Below are 25,336 nucleotides of genomic sequence, written 5' to 3'. Positions count from 1 at the left end.
TTTAAGGTTTCACTTTGATCATCTTTTGGTCTTTTTTTAAAGTGTTCCCAGTGGTCTTTTAATTATGATTATGCTATTTTTTTGTGCCAAAAATCAAAAAAGCTGTGTTGACATAGTTTCTGCAGAGTTCTGTTTCAGCTTGTGGCCCGTCCAGCATCGTTTTTTTTATCTGCTCCTGATTTACAATGATTTGAATAAACAAAAACTCAAACGTGCACTTTTAAGCTGATTTTCTTTACATATGTCCTCCATCAGAAAACTGCAACAAGAACACGTTAAAAAACCCATCAATAATTCCAACGTTTTTCAAAGTTTTGAAATGTTTTGTCATCCTGAAAGTATAAAAGGGGTGGAGTGACAGACCACATGACACGTGCTGCAGAATTAAAACCAAAGTTTAGAGAAAGGAAAAGCAGATACTTTCTTCTTTAGTCATTCATTTTGCAGAGTTGAATCTGTTCTCTGACCATCACCCACCGTTTGAGCCTTTCCCATAAAAGGCGCCGAGCACCACCAGGTCAGCCGTGTCCGCCATGGCGCCTTCGTTCAAGTAGTCTTTCTTCACTTTCAGCCAGTGGCGCTTCCCCGGCTCGTAGGTGCTCTGGAAACGCGAGAACCTTCAGCGGCGCTGCAAACATCAGCTTCCTGTGTGAAGCAGGACGCCGCTCACCTTGATGTCCTTGAGCACCAGGCCTTCCAGTCCTTCCCTGATGACCCGCGTTATCATGTCGGCCAGGTCTCCTGCTCTCTGACACACAAAGGCGTGGCAGGTCTTTAACGTGCAGCGACGACAGGAAGCCGCGCTCGGTGGAAACGCCTACCGTGACGTGTTTCATCTCTGAGAAGAGGATCCTGTTGGGAACTTCCACCATGTTGTCCGTCAGGAATTTCCTGCGCTCCTTCAGAGGCCTGAGAGAAACGACTCCTCTGGATTATTTACAAAGTCCACCAAGGAGGAGTCCAGCGTCACAGAATTTTAAAGAACTTCAAAACATTCATGAGAACATCACGGAACTTCATTCTCATGAAGAATATCTTTCTAACTTTACCCAACTGCTTTTCCTTCCTTCATCTTTCTGGGGTCCAGATGACCCAACGTTAACGTGCCTCCGAGGCACGTTAACGTTGGGTCATCTGGACCCCACAAGACAGCACACGGGATAAACTGGTGCCACATTCTGTTGCGTTTTATCCGTTCGAGATGAGCAGACTTACTTCTACCCGAGTATTCCTTTGAAATAATACGCCTTAAATATATAGCGCCGACCACAATATTGAGAGAAAATTGAATATCTGATTCCGACCGAGTTTGAAACTTTGTCATCAGGCCTGATTTCTGATCGGATCGGGACGTCCCAAAATCACACCTGCAAAAAAACCTTTTTGACCCCATGTGCTTCTCTTTATCTTTGATAAAACCAAACAGGCCGACGTCCTTCATTTTAGCCAAATATAAGGTTGTTTTTATTTTGAAAGACTAAAATCTGGGTAGGAAACAGACACAGAAAGTCTTAAACAAAGAGAGACAATTTGTTTGTTTTTTTTAGCTATTTTTCCTTGTGTCCATTAGATGGAAAAAACTGACAGTCGTGAACTATAAGGACTTTTCTGTAGCAGTTTGAGAGCCATAAACAGGAGAACCGAGGAAGACTAACTGAAAGAGAATGAAGTTAGGCGGCAAACCGTCAAAGACGCCTGCAGAGAAGCGTTTCGGGTTTGTGCAGAGCTGAATTAACGCCGTAGCTTTCATTGTTCCATCGGGGACGCAGGCGTCTGTGTGTGGAGGAGAAAGCCTTACCGCTCCATGAGGCTCACGCCATTGAAGTAGATGCAGTCGAAGACAAAAAGGCACACGTTGGCGTCTTGAAAGGCTGCTTTCTGAGGGGAGGAAAGGGTTTGAAGTGTGACAACAATGACTGGTCAGAGGGAAAATAAAAAAGTTCTTCCTCACCTTGTGTATCCCCAAAGTCCCAAAGGGCAGAGGTTTGCTGCTCTTTGTGTCAATTAGGAGGACCTCAGCATCCAGAATCATACTGTGTCCTCCAGGAAAAGCCTGAGGGATGTAGTCTTTGAAATGGGCCACCTGAAAACCACAAACGCACAGGGATCAGAATTTAAACAAGGACTCGACGCTGTGTGAATATTATACTGTGGTCCAGGCCAGTACTGGATTCTGATTGGCTGATTAGCAGAAATGAATGTCCCTGTCGTCCATTCATGCCTGCTCGTTCTCTGCCCTGCTCAGAAATACACGCGACTATAATTAGGGAGCTATTACAGTTCAGTTCAAAAAGCATCATCCCCCCCCCCCCCCAACACCTACAAAATGATGCCACAAACGACACTATCTCAGCAAAAAAAAAATCTAACGTTTGTCATTTTTTGTAAAGGAAAGCAGGAAAAAGTTTGATTAAAATTGGAATTTGATTTTATTTTCAGACCATTTATTCTGTGCGGATGACGTGGCCTCCTACACAAATTTCCATCCGTTTTTATGCTCGGTCGCACGTAAATACAGGCGAATAACGTCAAGAAAACACGATTTCAATGTGGCAGCAATTCTGTTGGTGATATTTCCATAGCAACCATTTATTTTTAAGTCGCCTGGGAGTGACAAACAGGTTTGTGTCACTTTTGGAAGGATTTTCTGTTAACCTGAATATGCTCACGTCATCGTGCGTCATATTGTTTTGTTCAGCTCAGACCAACCACCATCTTCATTATATTCTGGTAGAAATGTGCGAGCAGCAGGGAAACGCCACTTTTGCGAGCTAACGCCGTTAAAATGCTGCAAAATTTTCCCGTTTTAGGGGAAGATTTAGGGGTCAAAATTTCCCACTTCGCCACCAAATGGCAGCCAAGCTGTAGGCCTATGGCCATCCCATAATAATTGAAGATCTTCCTTTGGAAATTCCAGACACGTGTGGATTTTGAAATATTTTTTGGCCCCATTCCCTTTTTTCCCCCACGATGCCCAAAATTCCTTTTCAGCAGGTGACAGGTGCGTGGATGCTATGGTGGGTTTTTGGCAGGTCGTGACCTTTTCTGAGGTTCTAAGAACAATCCGGTCCCTTGGCTGCAGCTGCTGCAGGTCAGAATTCTAAAATGACAAATTCTACGTTTGATGTCCTTTTCAAAACTTGTGGATTTCTCCGTCTGTGGGGGTGGGGGTGGGAGGTGGGGGGGCGTGAGCCCCGGGCTAAGAAAACAACGCTAGACGACTTTGGCCGCCCTTCTGCAGCCCCCCACACACCACGTAAACCCACCGTTAACACAAACTCCCTGATTGCAGAGGCCGGGGGCTGCAGAAGGGCGGCCAAAGAGGATCCTGAGACGGATCCACAATCAGCAGCTTGTTGCTATTTACTAAGGAAGCAGAGGATCCTCTGCTTCCTTAGTAAATAGCAACAAGCTGCTGATTGTGGATCCGGAAACAGAGCCGAGGATTTGCCGCTTTCAGAGCGGGCTGCAGCTACATCTAGTGGTTGTTTGGTTCCTGATGCCGACGGCGTCTTCGTTTATAGTTTGTGGGAAATGTGGGTCTTTTTTTCTGTCAGTTAGAAGTATCTTCCAACAGTGGGGCAGACCTTGTGCGGCAGCACGGGTTTGAGGCTGCGGCTGAAGTAGCTGAACGAGTCGCCGCTCTTGTGGACCTGCACGCGCTCGCCGTCGTACTTGATCTCGGCGTACATCCCGTTCGGACACTTTTTCATGGCCTGATCGATGGATTTGCACGCCTCGGCCTGCAATCAGAGAAGAAAAGCAGCACAGGTAAACCCATCGGGTTGGATGTACAGTGGTCCCCCGCTATATCGCACTTCACCCTCTGTGGTTTCTGGTTTTGTTCGTTTTTCAAACCGCTTTGTGTTCTGCAACCTGATTGGCTATAAACCTCGTCAATCAATCTCCTGTACAGAATGCGTTCAGTTTAGAAAAACTGCATGGCAAATTCCTACTTCACAGATCATTTTTAGAAGGTAACCCCTGCCATAAAAGAGGGACCACTAAAGGATTTTACCTGAACCTGTGAGGAGTAATCGGTTTAAAAACTGAAACAAAAAAAAACCTAAAAATGGGACGTTCTCTTGTTGTCATATTGAATTTTGTGTGTGAAAAAAAGTGAGGCAGGTACACCAGCAGAGAATTTTCTGAAACATTCCAGACTTGGAACGAGGAAAATCCGTCTTCTGCGACCCCCCAAGTACCACATGACCAGAACCGCCGGCGTGTGCGCTCACCAGCATGGGCTGCACGGGCGTCATGAGTGACGCCTCAACCGTCAGCAGCTTCCGGGGTCCCGACCCGTTGGACGCCTCTTGCTGGTTTCTCAGAACCCTCTGGATGACGTCGCCCAGGTTACGGGAGGCCTTGAAGGCGTCGTACGCGTTCGGATCTACGGCGTCCAAGCTGCACAAGGAGGCGCAGGTGAGAAGGAGCCGACTGCGGCGCGTTGACTGCGGCGCGGCGTGGACTGACTTACACGTGCTTCGCTCCGGCGTTCATTTTCAGGTCGTGCTTAATCAGTCTGATGATGCATTTCAGGTCGTTGCTGGTGCATCTGTGAAGACGAGAAGATCATCTGAGGTCATTTACTACAAAACCTTCAGGACAAAGGTTCTGATGAGACGGAGGAGGAACTTTGTGGAAGAAAAGAGTCCTCAAAGATAAATGAAGATCAGACATTCTGGTGGGAGGCCGGGATCCCTGATCTGGATCAGGACGTCCTTCAGCAGCAATGGCGTCTAACACCAAGCTGAGGAGACTTTTACTTTTTGGCGATGGCTTCCAGTTCGCTCTGCTGCTCGTCCTCCTTCGTCAGCTGAGCGAGGCGGGTCAAAGATTCATCCACTTCCTGAATGGTGAGCAGGCTCTTGGATGCAGGAGGAAACGATTTACTCTCTTCAAAGAACATCCGGACCGTCTCCGACACGTCACCCTTCAAATGTGTAAAAAAAAAAAAAGCATCTGAAGCATAATTTCTGTTAAATGTGACACAGCAGCTGGTGGTGCTTTCAACCGTCCTCTGAGCTCTGAACGTACGTAGATCAGAGTTCAGAGAGGTTTGGATGCAAACATCAGCGCTCCTGTCGTCAGACTCTTTAAAGCTCAGGTGTAAACAGCACCGACAGGTATGTGTCGAAAAAAATGGGGCATCAATCAGGATCCAGAACCAAAGCTGGAGTTATTTAAACTCCTGATGGAAATTGAAATGGAAACAGTTCGCTTTGGATTTAAATGCAGAAAAAGATACAAAAGCTCAGGTTTCTGATTAGAAACAATGAATTTCTGTTTTATTTTACTTGATCTTTTTTTGGTATATTGGTTTTTTATGGATGTCCCCCGCCTTTGCCCACGCGTTGCCGGGATAGCCCCCCGGCAGCCCCGTGACCCCAAAAGAGACAAAACGGGTTTAGAAGACAAATGAATGAATGTTTTCCATGAAAATTCTGTTAACTCGCCTATTAATGAAGGTTTTGCCAAACATGTTTAAATAAAAAGCTCCTCTTGGATTAGGATTAGGAAGATAAAACGGCAGCGTCAGACTATTCAAGATGATCTTTATGACACAGTCTAGGTCTGTATTTATTGACATTGACCTGCTAAAATCATCTTTTGATCGGTTTTCACAACATTCCCAGTGTCTCTGTCTTTAGCCAAAAGCAAGGATATAGTTTCTGCAGAGCGGCGGGAGTTCATTAGTAATTCACCTCTGAGTTGTAGGCGGGATTGCTGGATGCAGACCAACCCCGCCCCCCTTCCCATTACTGAGGCCCGCCCAGCATTTTTAAGATCTTTCTTTTCGTCTGCACCTAATTTACAACGATTTGAATAGAGAAATACTCTGCAAGGCAATCTCTGCAAAGCTTAATTTTCGTAATATTTTTCCGCCCCCATCAGAAAGAACATGTTAAAAACGCCAAAGCCCATTTTCATCCCTCTGGAAGGGTTTGGAAAATCCCCGTTTCCTGTGGAAAAACTGCTGGAGAACAAACCTGTTCCAGGTCTCGAACCATCTCCTCCTGGTTGGATCTGAATATGCGGCTGAAGAGTTTCACAATCTGCTTGTCGTTGAGGTTGTAGACGCTTTTCACGACGCCTGGCAGCAGCAGTTTCACCGTCAGGTAAAGATCTCCGTGGAATTGATCTGACGAAGACATTTAGAGGTTAAAAACACGCCTCGCTTTACGGAAAGAAAAACGGAAAAACGGACCTCCGCCCGTCCCCTTCTTCAGAAACTTCTCAATAATCTGCGTCTTGGAGTTGTAGCTGTTGTTTTCAGCCACGACGGCGCAGAGTTTGCGAAACTCTCGGAAGAGACAGTCCTTGTGTTTGGGGTCGCACAGCTGGGTGGACAGAGCACTGCCTTGCCCGGCGGCGGCGGCAGCAGGCGGCAACGAGACCGCTCCGGAGCTGCCGGCCTTTGCAGCTGACGAGAGATGAGGTCACGGCGTTAGTCATGGTCAGAGCAACACTTTCAAACCTCCACATGATGATGAAATCTCCTCAGACAGAACCAAATGAAGCAGAAATCAGCTGTGGACAAATGTTTATCCGTAAGGTTAAATCCATGTATTATCAGGAATTCTCTCTTATTTTTTTACACGGGTTTTTAAAGAAGAAGCACAAGTTCACGTAAACTAAGAGAAGAAGTCTGTCTGAACCTCAGACTGATGGAAAATCTTAGAGTTTTAACGTGTTTTTTATGCAGAAAGCAGTTTTTCTTCTTCTTGTTTGGACTTTTTCACATGTTTAGAGATTTTACTCTTTGTTTTATCACTTCAGCGTTAAGAATACAGTTCTGGATCTTTTTCGTTGTTTTCTCTGAACAAACGGATCCATCTTCTCTCTGCTGATCAGAATCCGGATGGCCTCTTACCCGTGAAGCCTGAGAACTTGCGTGGAGCGTTGACGGATGGGTCAGCGGGAGGAGCCATGAGCTGACCGGTAGGGTTCATCTTGGCCTGAACTTTCTTTTTGGGGCTGGCGTTGACTTTGGCCATCAGGTCTGCAAGAGAACAGAAGAGGTTTTAGAAGAAGATGCCGGCCCGGATGTCTGGCAAACTCTGTGCTGGCTGCAGAGAGGAAAAGGTTGCCTTCTTCCCCAAAGACGTCCTGCTTCTAATAGTTTGAGATATGAGAGACTTGTATGACGGGTCTGTCCTCCCGTGTCCAAAACACACTCCTTACCTTATCTGCTAACTATTGTGAAGACATCACTGCATTCGTTTTATTCTATTTCTACTTTTTTTTATCCTAAGGAAAAGTGAAATGGTAGAAACCCCATGAAGAACGTGTCAGACGGTAGCCGACTCCCGGTCGCTGTGGGCCTTCACACCGTCTGCAGCTCAGAGGAGCTACGGTTCTGGTTTCCTTCAGCGCCGACACACAGCAGTTATTGTTTTTGGAAACGAGACGGAACGACTGAAAGGAACAGAAGAGCCTCACTCTGGGGGGGAAAAACAGTTCTTGGTGTCAGAACAACCGACTCAGAACCCAGTTTCAGCCAAACCAGAGGCTGGTTCCTGCCGGCTGGACTACAGCAACAGTCTTCCTCAATAAGCAGGATGCTGCTGCCAGGGTTTGGATCAGAACCAGAAGAACATCCCTCCTGTTCTCAAGCCCTTATGTTGGTTAGCAGTTCAGGACAGAAGCCATCCTGAAACCCGCTCCGATCATCATCTGATGAGCTTTCAAAGCCTTCCAGGCGGCCTTTCAGTTAGGATTTTTTTTTTTTTGCCAAAATCCAAAACCTGTGTTGTTTTCCAGGACATAGTTTCTGCAGAGCGGCAGGAGTTCATCAGAGTTATGTTATGGACTCCCATTGCTCAGAGCTCGAAGCAGAGAGTTTGTGATCACCCAGCGTATCACAAATAAGCTATTTTTCTCTCAAAAGTTTTCTCTTTTTTCAAATCTGAACTGCACTTTCTGCTACTTTAAGTTGACACGCAGCTACATTTACTTTTTCTGGACGATATTCAACTATTATTTTGTTTGTACAAACTTTCCATTTCCGCCGAGCCTTCCTGCCGTCTGTATCCCAGCTCGCTTTTTCTGCCACACTCAAGTTTTCTTACGCCACAAAAGAAACCAAAAGTACCGGCATCCCATCTCACATAAAGCCAACAGCAAACATGCAGTCATTGTTTCTTAAGGTTATTTCTACTGGTCGGTCGAGTAAATCAGACTTGTTAAACCAGCCGCCTGCTCCCGGCGAGCGTTAGAAGTCCTGATGAGATTCAGATTCTTCATTGGAAAGTCATTTTGAATACCTGAGACGTGTTTGTTAATGAGCTCCTTGTCTTCATCCTGCAGTTCCTCCCAGCCCTCCAGATCGGTGATGTCTTCGATCTTCTTGGTGGTGGCCCTCGCCCTCTCCAGCTTCTCAAAGATGCACTTCACGTGATACCACTCCTTCATCTCCCCGGCAGACTCGCTAAAGGGGTTCGGCACGATTTTGCCGATCCTCACGATGCCCTTCTGGATTTTGTCCTTGCACTTCTTGCAGCCCGCCGTGCCCCGTTTGGCGTACTCCACGAGGAACCTCTGATCCGCCATTTCCGGTCGAGTAGAGAAACGCCGTCGCAGGAACAGCCAGGAAGCGGAGAAACGAGGGAGGCTGGGTTTGGAGGGGGTGGAGTGACACAGACAGGTTTGCTGTGAAAATCTTTTTGCAGAAAAACTGGAGGGAAGCTGGTCAGCAGAACGGGAAAAGGCGACTCTGCACGTAGTAGAGAGCTGCTGACGTCTAACAAAGGAGCCAGAAGGTTTTCCACCGAAACAGACAGTCTTCTGGATGGATGTGAGGAGAAGTCTCTGCATGTATTGTTGACTGTGCAGTTAGCAACCTAAAACACAACAAAACGACGGTTATATTCAAGAAAAATGCACAAGCAAATCACAAAAAATACAATTCGGTTTTGTTTGACCTAATATGTCTTGAAAAGTTAATTTTTTACGTTTACTCGTTAATTTGATTTTTGAGTTTATCAAACAATAAGCAAAAAAAAAAAAAAACCTTTTACTGGTTAGATGAAACTTTACTTTATCATGACTTATTACCTTAAATAACTTAATTAAATTACGATGATATCATGTAAAAGACGATTTAAAGAAACATGTTTTTCATTAAACTACTAAATTAACACGTTTAAACCTTTTATTTATTTCCATCAAAGATATTATTCCAACATTTCGGTTTACAGAAAGTTTTTTTAAATCAATTGAAGGTTAATAAAGTGTAATGACTTGATTCTTACTTTTCCTGATTTTTTGGTTAAATGATAAATAAAGCATAAGCAAATTCAGTTTTTCAAGGGTACATATTTTAAAAATTTTCTTTAGTAATCCCAAAAGAAAATAGTGCTTAATAATTAATAAAAAAAATGAATTAATTTTGGGTTGAAAGCTAACAAACGATTCGGTCAAGTGCTGCTAGCTTTAGCTCTGTTTACTTTTCAAATAACACTCGGGTAAAATAAAACTGCACTGAAATCTACCAGAAAAGGACGAAACATAAAAAAAGATTTTATGTCACAAATTGAGACTTTACCTCGTAAGCGGCGCTAAAGCGCTGTTTTCTTAAGAGTTTCGGCTCTGCCTCGATTGTTTAGCAACAACAAGCGGCTTCTTCACAAACGTCAGGCTAGACGCTCGTGCTTCGTAAACCTACGGTTTGGCGGGACAAAGCGACAACTCCATTTAAATATGTTTGGTTTGTTTATATACTTTTCCAAATGTGAGTATTACGCAAAAGGAAAAAGGGTTAACAGCGTGGACAGCAGGCAACAGTCCACACAATGACATTCTTCTTCTGGGCTTATTTCGACATCCGTTCCCGCTCATCACCGCCCCCGTGCGTCTACACGCCGTCATCACAGTCGCTACACAGTTCTATCGTTTTTCACAGTCTAATTTTTCTCCATAAAAGGTTAGTGAAAATACTGAAGTTGTCACATTAGACATTACATTAGCTGTTGGCTGATTTACAGCACTTAAAAAACGCTCCAAAAAAGATTGAATACAGATGTCAGATCTTTCCCAAGATTTTGTCATAAAGTGATTGAAAAATAAATACGAGAAGACCATAAAGAAATTCACATGTGAAATAAATTTATGTCTTCATAATGACTATTAAATATAAAAAGACATGTTTGCACTCTGAATTTATTACATGTGAAGTTTGTTAAAGTTTGATTGGTTGAGAGTGAGAGAAGTGAAATCAATATTTCTATATTGTATTGTATTGCATTGGTTTGGATTTTTTTTATTATTTTGTTTTGTATCAACGGCATACGATTTAATACCAATGAAAAGATGTGTTACTAAGAGGCTACTTTTTTGTGTCCTCACGTTAAAGAAAAGAAAGAAATTAAGCTTTCAGTCGGTAAAAACTATATTATGATTTAAATTATTATATTATTTATTAGATATACCAAATCTAAAAAAAAATAGCATGACAACAAACAAAACAGAATAAACGTGGAAACAGTGGCCTCCTCATGAAAGCTACGTAAATTGCGTTCTATGACACGAGATGCGCGCGCGGCGGCGGGTTTCCGGACCCATCTCGTACGTAAATACCGCGGCGCTGTCACTACGCAGTGCGGGCACGCGCAGTTTACCTCGTAGGGAGGACCCATATATTTTGTTTGACGCTATTCCAGACTCAGCGGTGGATACTTTTCTCTTTTAACCTTCAAGGAACGTAAAGGAGAAGAATGGGACGCGGCGACTGTCCGCATGTCGACTGTCTGAGTTTCCCCTTCGAACACAGACGTTTGTGTTTCTGCGTTGTATTCAGGAAGAACAACTAGCTTGGATTTTAGCATCAAGCTAGCTTGGACGCTAACTTGTTCGTGAGGTTGCAGGCTTGTTGTGGCCCGCGACGCACCGCCCAGCTCGCATCTTTCTTGCCTCCAACGGGAGAAAAAATGGTAAAACTTCATTTTTTAAATATTTATCCGCCTCTTTCTATTAAAATTAAGTGTCACGCGAAATACGTCACGTCTCTGAGACGTCGTTGTCAAGCGGTTAGCTTGACGTCTAAATTAGGTTGACAGCTAATATTAGGTGGTTACGTTTAGCAATATTTCATAACGAAAGCTGTTTGTTTTTTAATTTATTCTATCTTTAACCGTTTTTGTGTTCGCAAATTATAATCTGTTCTAACGACAGTTAAGTTTAAGTCGCTTTTTTGTTGGGATTGTTGTCCAGCCATACGTGCTTACAGGTAAACATAACTCAATATGTATTTATCATAAATAACTTGTAGGCGTGGAAAATAAACGTGGCTGGAAAAATACCTGAAGCTTGGGGTTTTCTCTGCAAATATCTGTTTGGACGAGTCCGCGTTGCTTTTGTTTATCTTGAGTGTTTGTCACCTTGTCCTTCATGTCCGGCATGTTATCACAACCTCACAACTGTGCTTTTTTATGTGTACTGTCAACCATCATGCAGTGTGTTTGTGTACATTATTTGTTTAACTTCTGCTAAAAGCGAAAACCTTTGAAGCGAGTTTGTGGTTTTATTTTGGGTTTGCAGAATAAGTAAAATCTAAAGAAAAAATAAACATTTGATATCCTCATTTAAGTTATCAATAGGTTCAACATCATAAACATTACCACCCCCCCACCCCCCATCTATTTAAAAGTGCAATCTAAAAAACAGATGATTACACAAGATTTTTAAAAAGGTAGAATTAGCCAAAGGCTAGTTTTTGTCTGTAGTCTCCTTCAGGTAATTTAAAAACGTTGAAAAAGCACACATACATGTAAACACATATGCAAACATGTACTAAATAATTGAGATAAAATAGAACATCACAACATTTAGTCACAATCCTTCATTTATCTCTTCCTCATCTGTCAGATTTATTTACACGTTGCAGCAATCTGTATTCATAAAACTGTAACATGTAAACAATGGAATTCCTAAAACACTTTTTATAATTCATTCTGAGATTTATTGAAACAAACAAACTTGCATCATCAAAAAAGCTTAAAAAAACCACTGGTTTGGATTATTTCCACTCCAATTTACAAAACATTCGTGACTTTTTATAGACTTATAGTGTCTAGTAACAAAATAGTACATTTAGGGTCCTTTTTAAAGTTTGAATCTCTCTTTGGATACATTAAAAAGTTCCTTCTGGACATAAATAGTTAGTTATACGATTTTTCTTTTTTTACCGTTACTCTTATCCTGTCCTATGGGTTAGTGAGGCGTCTGCACTGTTACTATTAGTTTGAAGTAATTTAGAACGACTCAAATGTTGTGGAAGTTTCTGCTGCTGTTGGTGACGGACGAATATAGAAGGAAGGAATGGAAAACCACCAGGAAGGCTGAGGAGCTTTATTACTGGATAACCTGACTCTTAAACCCCCAGGTCCTCACAATGTCACAATGAAACTACTATATGACTTCTCATTGACGTAGCCCCGCCCACCCGTTATCTTAATCTCAAATAAATGCCGGTTAACTTCCTTTTGACCTTCACAGCACTGCAAAGTCTCTTTATCAAAGCTAAAACAACATATCTTCTGTAAACCTTTTTGTTTTGTTTTTAATGGGCTGCGTCAATGAATGGGAATAAAATAAAACGTAATTATAGTTTTAAGGTTTTATGTTAAATTAAGAGTAAATAAGTAAACTAGTAGTCCATCCCTGCTTCAACAACCATTAACTAAAATTCACCAGGTCAGTCTACCATGTTTACCATTAGACTGCTCACTAGATATTTTTGTAATATAGGATTTCAATTCAATTGTTGTTTTTGTTCAAGCATTAAAAGCAGTAGATGTAAGCAAATCAGATTTAAACAACTTTTTTGAGTAATTAAATCAAATGTCTTATGGCATCCTGGTCTTTTGAGCTTGAATGAAATAAAGAAGTCTTTGTTTGAAATGAAGAGAATCTAACAGACACGTTTTCTTCATGCAGGTGTACTTGTTAAATCCTATAGAGAATCTCAGAGGTTACATCACCAACCGCCCGCCGCTGGTCATTTTCATGATCAGCGTCAGTGCAGTGGCCATCGCCTTCCTGACTCTGGGATATTTCTTCAAGATCAAGGAAATCAAGTCTCCAGAGCTGACGGAGGTGAGTCCGCCAATGAGCACAGATGTTTAGAGACGTTCACGGCGTTTTCGGTGGGTCTGAGCTGCGATTGAAGCCGGTCAGGGTGGTGCTGTGTGAACTCGGGACACGTATAGAGATCGGCAGCATGTAAATACGCCTTTTTGCATGTCGGACTAAACAGGAAGTGCATGCAAATAAAACACAGCTATGACAAACAGTGAAGCTGAGCGTAAATATGGTGCAGGTAGGGAGAGAAAACAGAAGAAACGCTGACATTAATTCATGGGGGGGGTTGTGCCCCTCGGCCTGTCTTTCCCTCTCTCAGGACTGGAACACCTTCCTGCTGCGCTACAACGAGTTGGACTTCTGCGTCTCGGAGAACGAGACGATAAAGCACGGCCTGAATGAGTCCACGACGCCGGAGAGCCTGGTGGTGACCAGCGGCCAGGCTCGCTCCAGCACCCAGGCCCCCCTTCTGCTGGAGGACTCCGGCCCCATCAACATATCGGTCCCCATCATTCTCACGCTGGACCCCCAGCGCCCGTTCGGAGGCTACTCCCGCAACATCACCCATCTGTACGCCACAGTGCTGGGGCAGCAAGTGGGCCTTTCAGGTGGGTCCAGCTCTGCCGCCGGATGATGTCTGCATGTGATCCATTGCTTCCATGGAGGGCCTTTAGCTTTGCTGTGGCTCGCTCCTTTGTGACTTTTTTTTTTTTTTTTTTTTTTTTTTTACTCAAGAATCAGTGAGCAACAACAGTGGCAGCATTGTGTAACACGAGTCTTATGGCTCCCCTGTAGGTCTAATGCCTAAAGCTTTAGAGGGCCGAGTGAAAAGAAAATGGGATTCCATGAGCTTTCGAGCACATCGTGTTGCTTATTTATGTCTCATGTTACACGCATGCGCACACACTGACACACACACAGTATGGACTCCAAAGGCAAGTTTGGTTTGTCTTTCCTAAGCATCTGTGCTTTAGTCGGTAAAAGTAGCCTTTGACGTGTCCTCCTCATGCTACGTTCATGAAAGTTTAGCCAGGTAGGTTGAACTCGGAGAACACATGCTGGGCGGGGCCACAAGTGTTCTGCTCCGCCCCATTCTGATGCATCCACCTGCAGACAAATGGATCCATGAAAGGTTTTGATTTCCTCGTCTGAGCTGGAATCTGGTTAAAAACTGGAGAGCTGCGATATTGCAGCCGTTTTTGTTGGATGGGGGGTCTGAGGGGCTGTAAGCTAGCGGGAGAGCATGTGATAAAATAGCTCAGCTGTGGGTGAGGGTAAGGGGGGGCGCCTTTGCTCCACGCCAACCGTCTCGCCCACAACTCAGAGATGAATTTCTGATGAACCCCAGCCGCTCTGCAGAAACTATGTCCTAGAAAACGACTTTAATTTTGGCCAACATTGCATCATCGTATTTAAAAGACCACTTTAAACGTGTTAAAAATAGATCAACAGATGCTCAGAGTGGGACTTTAAGCCATGTTGAGAAATATTCATCATGTTTTCTGCTGTCATTCAGCTGACATTAACAAAAACTCCATATCGTCTGTAAGATCACATTTTAAAAACATTTCTGCTGGCATTAGCATGGGTTCAGTTTTCAGCCTCCATTTCTTTGGTTTGACAGAAGTTTTCGTGTCTTTCCACCAAAACGTTTAGTCTTTTTCCACAGTCCTGGTTTTATCTTGAAGCGAGGCTGAGCGGCTGTGGCGCCCGTCATCTGCTCCTGCAGTGTTGTTTCCAAGAGTCATGCTTTTGCTGACCTCCAGCATGTTTGATCCAAGCAGCACTCTCATTTATAGAGGACGTTTTTTTTTTTCCATATTAGGAGTGATACAGATAACAAGCCCTTTTTTTCTTCTTCTTCTTCCCCATAAGTTTAGATCTGTTTTCCCAGAAAAAACGTTCTTCTGAACATTGAGCTCATGTTTGAATCTGTTGGACAGCCTGTTGTTTCTGCCTTCTGTTCTCATGAGGACACTTGTCTCTAATAAACCGTTGCATTATTGAAACAAGCCTAAATACAGCAAGGGGGGGGGGGGGGATCCTTTATATTTCTCCTCTTCTCTGTTTCCCCCTGACTTTTGTAAATCAGTGTTGACAGTTTCGGTGGAATTTTAGTCGTTCTTGAAGTGATTGTTTGATTTTCTATTAACAATAGAAGGCACCAACAAAGCTAACCTTTTGTTACGGAATTCAAAGGCTCCATAAAGGTTTGACCAAAGTGAAGAAATATGCAAATATTGTGTTACACTGTAAACAATTCTCAATCTATAGATGGTGGAGTTGGCGTTAGGGAAAAAGGTCAACTCATCCTTTTATTGACGTGTTTGATATCAAGTTCCAAACTCTGAAATCATCAGCAGTGGATGAAGGACGTATCCGAGCTGAAAATAAGATATTTGAGTCACTTCTGTCGAGGTTTGACAGATTATGGTTCTTACCTAGAAAAAAATGACCTTATTTTGGATTTTGTCATTAGATTTGTCTTTTCTTTACATAAATAAATGTCAACGATGCATTTTTTGTTTCCTGAAAATCAAGTTTTTTAAAGTAAACAAAGTGCAGTGGCGGATGTTCTTCTAAAGAAGGAAGGATTTCCCCCTGGTTTGGAATCTGAGTTCTTCCATCAGAAGTTCCTCCTCACCGTAGTTCAGACACATTCACTAAAGTCTGAATTGCCCCTCACGTGGGTTTTTGGGTTGGTCGGCCTGCAGAGGGTCATAGAGAAGAGCAGCTGCAGCTTAAAGGGTGTCTTGCAGTTTCCTTCAATTCCCTTAAATGTGCTCAAACAATCTTATGGCAGCTTGAAGTATTAATGCATTTGGATGGAGCCCTTTTATGTTAGATGTTCGCCTCCTATGTAGATGAGGGTCAGTGGAATATCATTTAAGTTATGTTGACTCTTATTTGAATTCAGTTGTTGCAGTGACATGGAAATTATGCTTATGGTTGTTTTGATATTTGAGTTTTCCTCATCGTGCAGCCCTAGCGCACGTATCAAGAGAACAGCGCTAACAGGCTTCTTGTAGAGTCTGCAGGATCTAGATGCTTTAAAACTGAAAAATCTGTACGACACCCAGCGTTTCACCTACGTCCCCCTTACTCACCCTTACGTGTTGTGACATTGTTCACTGCGCCGTGTAGAAAAAATGTGCATAAACATTTTCACTTCCACAGTGTTGATACCTCCGCTCCCCCATGTGTCCCGTACGGGCTTGACCTTTTTTCACCTGCAGACAGCCCCAATCCCACTGCAAGGATTAGGACTAAGGCCTAACACTGTGCTCAGAATCTAAAGCAGCTGACCTTTCTGACCTTCATGGAATGCACTTTGACCTTCCATCTGTTATTTCTACCTTTTCTTTCAGTGTTTACACTTTTTATGCTGGACATATTTGAAGAGTTTCAACAATAGTTTTGGTAAACAAGACTTTGGACCCTTAAATGTTATCAGGAAACGTCCACTCACAGCAATTGATCGTCCTGAGATCAAAGTTACTCTCTGAGCCGACTATGCTCTTCATGTTTGTGCCACTGTAGCATCTAAAGCAGGGTTGCATCATCACTTTCTCAGAATCCAAACAGTCTATCTTATTCCATGTTTAGGTATTTTTCCCTTTGTGCAACGAATCGCGATGATTCAAGCTATATGGTGTTCATTTAGCTTTTATTTTGAACAGATTTAAACCGCCTTCATGTGTGTCTTTATGGACAAACTGAAATTTTGTTGATCTTCCCTTTTTAATCGTCTTTTGTTTTTATCACATTTTTTTAGATTCTGATGGTTTGAATGAATTGAAGTTTTATCATTTTAAAGCCTCTCATCTATAGAAAAAACGGAAGACATACATTATTTGTCGGTTTAGTCATCAAAGGAAAGTTTGCAAAAACTTAAGGAAAATCGAACATGTGTATTGTCATCTCTCACTTTAACACCAAATTAGAAGAGTTGACAAGATAAATGTGGTGAAGTGTAAAATGTGACCCTTTTGGATCTCCATTGGAATAAACCTTGTGAGCTCATGCTTGGTTATCTTTTACATTTATTTAGCAGGAAGTCACGATAGAAGCCGAAGCACAAACTGTTGACTCTTGTCTGAATTCCTTCACTATTCACTACATAGTGCTCTATATAGTGCTTTCGCCATTTTCTAGTGCTGTCTGAATCTACAATTCCAAAACCGAGTGCCCTAAAAATTTCCCAGAAGTCCTTGCGAAAACCAGTGTGCATTGATGCTCACTAGATGCGTCGGAGCAATTTTTCCCCAAAAAAATGTATTTAAATGTATTTTTTAGTTGACCATCAATGTTTTTTATCTTCAGAAGATGGTGGACTGATAAATGATTGATGCAATACGCTCAAATTAATTAGATTTTAACTATGTAGTTTTTTAGTAGTTAGGGGTTAGGGTGGGAATTTAGACACAGAATTTAGAAAGGAAAAAACAAACCTAAAACGCTCCACTTGTTTGTTTCTAAGGGGTCACTTTTCCTTCTGTATTTTTATAGGCTGCATTCTGTCGCTGCTGACATCTACAGCTGTTTGAAACAGCCGTGCAGGTTTTTTGGGTCGACCTGCGGCGGCTGTTCCATCCAGATGAATCCAAACGGTTTCTGTGATGTTTGTGATCCGTGAGATCAAGAAATCCTTGAAAGTGTTAAAGGGACTCCTCCATCTGTCCCGTTAAACGCCTGTCGCTTTACATTCACTTCATTTGACGCTGATGGAGAAATTAAGGAAATGGACGCCTGCCGAGTCGACTGAAGTGTCTCAGTGGGCGGAGCCAGCAGGACTTGGAGTTTGATTTCCCATTTTAGAAAGTCAGAGTTTTAGAAGCGTTAGCAAACACGCTTGAAGTGTCTGCTGCTCCTTAAGGTCAGCCTGTCATCCATGATCAAGGAAGTACCGTACTTCAATGAGTTTATTTAGATCAGCTCTGTGATTTCCTCTACTTTTTTGTGTGAGAGACCCAAATGTGATATTCTTTGTCTTTGTGTGTCTGTGTGCAGGCCGAGAAGCCCACGAAGAAATCAACATCACGTTCACGCTGCCGGTGTCCTGGAGCTCGGACGAGTGCGTGCTGCACGGTCACTGTGAGCAGGTGGTGTTCAGCACCTGCATGACCATCACCGCCACCAGCAATATCTTCCCAGTCACAGTGTGAGTTGGAACGCTTCCCCCGACTCCTGAGCGCGCTCAGTTCCCATCACGCTCCAGTTTTGGATCAGTACTTCATATGAAACTATGCTGTGTTAAAGGAACAAACGACTCCTGCTAGGTTTCCAATGACATAAATGGAAAATCCAGGCTGAAACAAACCACAACATTAACTCCTTGACCATGCACACATTTTGCTAAATGATTGTTTTTTTTGTTTTTTTTTCCTTTGCAGGCAGCCGCCACACTGCGTACCGGAGACGTACACCAACGCCACTTCCTGGTACAAGCTGTTCACCACAGTCCGAGACTCTGACACCAAATACAGTCAGGAATACAACCCCTTCTGGTGTTACAAAGGAGCAATTGGCAAAGTGTACCACGCTCTTAACCCCAAACTCACCGTCATTGTTCCTGATGTGAGTCGTCGTCTTTTTTTGTTCTTTCGAATCGACACTTTAACTGATGTGAAAGAAGAAAAATTTAACTGATGTGAAATGTTTACTCAGTCCTGCAGCAGGTCTGGACTGAATGTTTTCACACGTTGAGTAAAAATGTCCCCCCCACCACATTCTCAAAAACTCTCCAAAATATACCGGATGAAAATGAATTTTGAGGCAACATGAACTGAAAATTGGCAAGGAAAAAAAACGCGGCCAAAATCTCTTGGATCCAAAAAATATTTCTAAATTCACTAACGAAACCAAAACACACGTGTCGGGATATCCAAAGGAAGTTTTGAAATTATTATGGGATGCCCACAGGATTTACGGCTTGGAAACCATTTTGTGACAAATTGGGAAAATTTGGCGTCACTAAAGTAAAGTAATAAATTACTTTTTTACCCCACCACTGGCTCTATAGTGAAATTTTTACCTGAAATAAAGTTTTTCCCTCCTTTAGGATGATATTGAACCCTAATCCAACATAAACAGTGATTAGGCAGCATTTCCAGAGTGACCGAGTGTCGCGCTGGCGGCCGTCAGCTGCTCCTAGATAACAATAATCCCTTCAAAAAGCCTGGAAACGGTTTGAAAAGATCTGCTGGGTCTGCAGCTCCCACACAAACTCGGATGATTGAATGGTAACAATATTAACCTAAAGTCAGTTCACTGTAATCTGAGCCAAAGATACTCTATTTAATGTGCTTCTCTTTAAATGGTACATTTATTATTTGAGATCAGACTTCAGGGAGTTGAGGGTTATGATCAGGCAGAATGCCAGTAAAACACATTTTCTGTTGTTTTTTTTAAGTTAAGTTCTCAAAATAACAGAAACTTGGCTGGGAAAAGCGGATGTTCACGGTGGTGGACATCTGGACCGCATCTTCCTTGAAGCTGTCCTCCATCTGTAAGTTGTCAGAAGTCGTCCAAATCTGTATCTTCAGCCGTGTGCGTCTTTTCCAGGACGACCGCTCCCTCATCAACCTCCACCTGATGCACACCAGCTACTTCCTGTTTGTCATGGTCATCACCATGTTCTGCTATGCAGTCATTAAGGGACGGCCTGGCAAGGTGCGATCGACCAACCCCGATTTCTGCCCCGAGAAGGTACATGAGTCCCCAGCAGAGCTAGGTGACCTCCGCAGGTAGATACAGACGAACACTCCCCGACCTGTGATTGGTCTAAGACTCTGTCCAATCACGCTGCTTCTTCCCTGCTTCTGCTGCTTCTTATGTGTTGGGCAGGGAGTGGGTCCGTCTCTACTCTGTGGGATGCTTGGAGGCTGCTTTGAAGCTTTTTGAACGTGGACTGAAAGACGTTTTTCTTTTCTTTGTGGAATAAAAATTGATCAACAATAGTTTTAAAATGTGTTTGCAGCTCAACAGGTCTGTTCATAGAGCTGAGCTTCAGAAAATGCACAAATTTAATACAATTGGAGAGCTTTGAAGCACAGAGATGGGTACCTTTTGGATTCTATCAGTTGCTGGCGCCTGAACGGCGCTCGTGGCGGCGTTTCAAATTTGAAAACGGGTGGTTTTTCCAGAAACATTCAGGTGTGGCGACGCAGAGCGTTTGAATGTGCCTCTGGTGTTTAATTTCCTTAATGACGGTTTGCTGTGCAGCTGCCTTCACACACCAGTAAGTAAACTCGTACTTCACAGCTCATCGCCATGACGACGGCCTTTTTTTAAATTTTTTATTTAGATAACATCGTACAAGTTACATTTCAGTCACTTCACCTTCAGCATTTTGACTGAAGCTCCAGCAACTGTCACTGTCCCATTATTATATGACCCCGCCCACAATCATTGAAAAGGTCAAATGATTGGCTAGAAATGAGGAGAATACAAGTGATTGACATGTGAATAGGGTCAAATCAGGATTAGCTTCAATTGAATAAGAAAAAAAACGGTTTAAAACTCAAAAGTACACAATTTAAACTTTGAAATTTGGGAAAAAAACATGTAGACTTGAAAACTATATATAAATATATTTTAAATTTGAAGAAATACGGAAAACTTAAATAAAAAAAATAAACTATAAACCTAAAACTTTACATAAAAATTATTTAGAACTGCTGTTTTGTGTAGTTTTCAGTATTTCTTCAAATTAAAAAGCTTTTTTTCCTTAATTTTATGGTTATATTTTCCATATTTTCAATATTTCTTTCAGATTTACAATCTGTTTTTTCATTTACATAAAGCTGATCCTGATCTGACTGACATGTCAGAAATAAAGTACCAAAAATCAGCATTTTTCCACGGTACCACAGGATGGTCACGTCACTACCTGCAGCAGTTTTGGTACCCGTCCCTGGTGAAGCTGCTGGTTTAAAGCTCGTATCGAGGCAGACGTCTTTAACCTGCTGCTTCACAAAAACCACCTGTTTGACCTGGTAGATGGTCCTGCTGTGGAACAGGATCATGTAGAAAGCACAAACCTTCTGCTCTAACTGGACTCGACGCTGCAGCTCTCTTAGCTCCAAAGCACCTCAAACTTTCCCGCCTTTTCTCAGTTCACTGCAAATGTTTTGTCCTCCTGATTACTGTTGTTGTGATGATGTGTTGTGGAGAACGTCTAATTGTGTTTAAAAAAGCAATTCCTGACACCATGGAGTAGACATTCCTCTAGTGAGTCATCACTAGAGGAATGTCTACAGCAGGATGAATGCCCACATTTACCGTATTTTCCAGACTATAAGTCGCACCGGAGTATAAGTCGCACCAGCCCAAAAATGCATTATAAAGTAGAAAAAAACACAGATAAGTCGCACTGGACTATAAGTCGCATTTTGACGGGAAATTTATTTGACAAAATCTGAGACCAAGAACTAATAAGTTCCACAACCTCACATGACACAATCATAACAGACTGTTTATCTCATAATTTCACAGTAATTCTTTCTCATATTTATTTATTTATTCCTTTCATGAAGCATCATTGGCCAACTAATACTTTGTTTTCATCCTGTATTTGTAGAAACAGTTGTCATTTTTATTGCATTTCTGAATCTATGAAATCATTGGAAAATAGAATATTATGTTGTTAGCCTTCAAGATCTTACTGTAAAAAAGAATGCTGATTCTCTGAGTCACTTAACAAACTCTTAACACTTAACATACCTCAAACATCAAATTGACCCAGGAACATCATCTCTGTTCCTCACAAATGAACATAACAGGAGGGTTAACAATGTATTTATTTCAATTTATTTCTAATATAAGTCGCTGCGGAGTATAAGTCGCACCCCTTGCCAAACCATGAAAAAAAGGGTGACTTATAGTCCGGAAAATACGGTAACCAACACAATCATTGTTGAATTTATAGATTTGCTGACTTTGTACCACATGAGAGAAAACGTATTTTAGCCCTGACTGGATGGGTGAAACGCTGACCGCAGACACAGACTGGATGTCTCTGAGTGTCATCAGGGTGCTGCAAGCTCCGAATTACTCTGGTTTTTGGATACATGTTAGTTCAAAACATCACTTTATCACAAAGACGACAGGATTAAAAGTCCCACTCCAACAATCGTATGTTTCTATTGTAAAACCTTGATTACAGTGTTGCCCCGCTTATTCGTGGTTTCACGTATTCCCATAGTCATGTGACTCCTCCGGTTCACCATATTAGCTCAGACGGATATGAGCGCGCCGGCCCGTCTGCCTTACAAGCCCAAGCTAAGATTAAAGGGGGGACCAAAATGGGAGCCATCCATCCGTCCAGTTCTGATCCAGATTCCAGCTCAGACGAGGAAAACAGAGACGTTCAAGGATCCATGTGTCAGAATGAGCGGAGCCCATGGCAGCTGCTGCGTCACAACGGCGGCTTTTATCTGATCGCCATCCATCACTTTCTGAAGAACGAAAAACTCTTGATCTTAATTTCTTTATACGAGTTATCCATCAAGAGAAAAATGCTACAATAAGATGCGAAAAACACTAGAAACAACCTTTTCATTGGAGGTGGTCTTTAAATACATTCAGTTTTTATATGTTCAGGTAACAGATTAGAAAATCCAACAAGAGAATAAATAAACCATCAAAAATCATTATGATTAATTAAATACAAATAAGCGAAGTATATTTTTTTATTGCAAAAATCTGATGTTTAATCCAAAACACCTGTTTGTTTGTTTTTAACGGAACACTGTGATCACCTTTCAGCTCCTTTTGTTTTTTCTCTAATAAACTCTGGATTTCTAAAATCCTTGAGAAAACTGAAAGTGCCTGTGGGCGGGAACCTGAGCGGTGAATCCAGCGCTGTGAGTGGCAGGTTGGATTTCACCCCGGTGATCTGTGTGATCTGCCCTGAAATCCCCCTCTTGTGTTGCAGGTTGCTTTGTCAGAGGAATAACAAGGCGGCGAGCTCTGCCAGGTGTTACCTGCAGCACGGACAGACGAACGGAAGGAGCCTGAGCGTACATCCCAGCTGCCTTGGGAACACAATAAAGGACACATGAGCTCTGTGAACGCATTGCTCTCGCAATGTTGGGTTTCTCCAACCAAAGATAAACAAGTGCCTGTATCCGTGGTGTAAATATTTGTAGGAACTCCTGTGCAAACCCTTTTTCCTTTTGCCCACGTGTTTGCCCCGTGTGCCATGGCAGGCCGTGCAGTATGAAAAACAAAGCGGAAGGCGGGAAAACGCCCTTCTGATCCGTCTCTGCTGAAAACGCAGCTGCAAACGATGAAGTAAAGCTCTCGCCTTTTATTTATTTAGCCGCTCGATCGAGCTCGCACCACACCTGAGGGCACGAGATGATTGGGAGCAGAACGCTGAAGGTGTGGATCATGAAGTATTACGGGACAACACTCGGCGAGTCCCGGCGCCTCGCCGTCCGTCCCACAGGCTAAACCATTTCCTTTTCTGGACAGTTGTGAGCTGCAGAGGGTCTCCCTGAAGTTTGTGTTGAAATTAGCACTCTTTTATTTTAGTTTTTTTTTCTCCCCCCCCCTCCATCAATGGCTCCCTCACTCCGGTCTTTCTTTCATGTTTGAGCGCCGTTTTGTCCAGAAGAATTTCTGTTGCCTTACCTGTGGCGGATTTCCTCGCCGTCTGGTTTTCCATCAAACGCCTCCGTTCTCCTTTCATCGAGATGAGTCCGTGGTTGGTTTCAATTCATCAACAGGCAACTGTTAAATAAAAAAAAGGGGGATGCAGCTCCACCTAGTGGCATAAAGTGCAAACTGCAGTTAACACTCTAATCCCTTTAACTGCATATCTGCTCCGAAGCTTCAAACATAATCTGACGATCGTATTTGAGTGAGGATAGAGTTCCTGCAGCTACCTCTACAGCCCCAAAAAAGTTTTCAATGTTTGAACTTTCTCCTCCAGAAAGGCGACAGATTCATAGGAACGCTTCTTATGTCTCTTGTTTCACCTTTGCAGGCAACATTCATGCCGTCACGCATCGTTCATCTGTGACATGATAGCAATAAATACCATGAATGCACTCGCCTCTGGCAGCAGCTGATGGGACGACCGGTGGTGGGCGGGGTCCCCTGAATGACTTTACAAAAGCGCAGAGACTCTTATGCCAGTGAATTTGATTCAAGGTGGCGCCGTTCAAGAATTAAAGACGAGCTTCAAAAGTTAAAAATGGGCGTTTAGTCATGACTTTTGGGCAGCGGTCTGTTCCGTCGCCCCGGACAAAGCAAAAATACTCCAATCACTTTGTTCCTAGTGATTTATTTTGAAGGCAAACGTTGAGTTCAAGCTGGAATTTGTAACGCTGGTGGCGGTTTGTGAATCTGTGAAAAGCCCAAAGCTTCCTTCAGTCTGATTGGAGGAAAACCAGACGCTGAGATTACGCCTCAGCCGTCCCTTTTTTCTTTTTTCCGCACTTGTGTTGGTTCCATATTTAATGCACTTGTTGAATGTATTTTTATAAGCAGCATTTTTCTTTCTTTTTTTGAAAGGCTTTACTTGAATTGTTTTTTCTTTTTTGAGGGAGTGTTTTTTTTCACACCTGCTGTTTGAAACATTGCATTTCCTTTTGTGTGGATGATCTTGAAGCTGTGACTTGGTTAGTTTGCCTCACTGAACGCAGCTAAGTCTTCCTAATTGTACTGCTGGTGGTGTCGGAGCACGGATCTGCTGTCGTCTTCATCTCCATCACGCGTGGTCCCGGCTGGACTATGGGAAAAGTGTGCGAGAGGCGGATGTGGGTATTTAAAGATGTGAACTTCGCATGTCTTTTGTTTTTTTTTGCCAAACGTAAAGCCCACGTCGACCCTGCCCCCTAATCTTTGTATAGAGTCGCATTTCTTGAACTGCTGATGGCCTTAACACAACCCAGCTTCACACTGTTTGAGTCTTAATGCTAACAGATATGAAGACAGCCGGCATTTCATCATTAAGAGGAACCAGCCCCCCCCCCAGTGAGGGCGGCAGTGGAACCATATCCCGCTGAGACGCCTCTAGTGTAAAGCTGACGCATCAGTTCTCCCGGTCATGTTAGCGGCGCTTGCAGGCGATTATAAAGCCACTTCTGTGCCTTCTGCACTGTCCAGCTGCATCCTTCTCCCTGTACATACCGTAGGTAGGACCCTAGGTTTTGATGTGGCTCAGACGTCTTTGAAACTCTTCCCCTCCAGTGGAACTGCTGTAAATGAATCGAGTTTAAATAAACTGTCTTTAAAAGTTTGA

General features: G+C 42.9%; 3 protein-coding genes across 7 annotated transcripts in view; 2 read left to right on the top strand and 1 right to left on the bottom strand.

The window, feature by feature from the left end:
• The window catches only part of rad51d (RAD51 paralog D), a 26,238-nt gene extending 21,396 nt beyond the window's left edge, over nt 1-4,842 (top strand). The window contains exons 12-13 of the transcript XR_013647483.1: nt 4,163-4,425; nt 4,543-4,842. The gene's annotated coding sequence lies outside the window, so the exon portion shown is untranslated. The remainder of the gene's footprint in view (nt 1-4,162; nt 4,426-4,542) is intronic.
• lig3 (ligase III, DNA, ATP-dependent) overlaps nt 1-9,837 on the bottom strand; it is a 12,476-nt gene extending 2,639 nt beyond the window's left edge. The window contains exons 1-14 of the mRNA XM_004076805.5: nt 9,551-9,837; nt 8,271-8,846; nt 6,878-7,006; nt 6,212-6,427; nt 5,994-6,145; nt 4,770-4,936; nt 4,481-4,558; nt 4,239-4,407; nt 3,588-3,743; nt 1,952-2,083; nt 1,799-1,878; nt 822-909; nt 671-748; nt 478-601 (exon numbers count right to left, since the gene is read on the bottom strand). Of these exons, the coding sequence (XP_004076853.1) occupies nt 478-601; nt 671-748; nt 822-909; nt 1,799-1,878; nt 1,952-2,083; nt 3,588-3,743; nt 4,239-4,407; nt 4,481-4,558; nt 4,770-4,936; nt 5,994-6,145; nt 6,212-6,427; nt 6,878-7,006; nt 8,271-8,820 (2,119 nt within the window). The 5' untranslated portion in view covers nt 8,821-8,846; nt 9,551-9,837. The remainder of the gene's footprint in view (nt 1-477; nt 602-670; nt 749-821; nt 910-1,798; nt 1,879-1,951; nt 2,084-3,587; nt 3,744-4,238; nt 4,408-4,480; nt 4,559-4,769; nt 4,937-5,993; nt 6,146-6,211; nt 6,428-6,877; nt 7,007-8,270; nt 8,847-9,550) is intronic.
• tmem248 (transmembrane protein 248) lies at nt 8,664-25,336 on the top strand. 5 transcript variants are annotated; one of them, XM_078930854.1, is made up of 7 exons: nt 8,664-8,800; nt 12,940-13,098; nt 13,403-13,691; nt 18,094-18,244; nt 18,477-18,660; nt 19,648-19,791; nt 23,021-25,336. In XM_078930854.1, exons 1-7 carry the CDS (start codon nt 8,795-8,797, stop codon nt 23,039-23,041), a joined length of 954 nt encoding a protein of 317 aa, XP_078786980.1. In that variant the 5' UTR covers nt 8,664-8,794; the 3' UTR covers nt 23,042-25,336. The 5 variants fall into 5 exon arrangements, with proteins under 5 accessions (XP_078786980.1, XP_078786978.1, XP_011482264.1 ...); XM_078930852.1 differs by having other exon boundaries at nt 19,648-19,829; XM_011483962.2 differs by lacking the exon at nt 8,664-8,800 and adding an exon at nt 10,423-10,934.

Source organism: Oryzias latipes, chromosome 14 (assembly GCF_053564925.1).
Source record: "Oryzias latipes strain Hd-rR chromosome 14, Olatipes_Hd-rR_3.1".
NCBI lineage: Eukaryota > Metazoa > Chordata > Actinopteri > Beloniformes > Adrianichthyidae > Oryzias > Oryzias latipes.
Note: the sequence above shows the minus strand (reverse complement) of the source record. Positions and strands in the feature narration are given on the sequence as shown.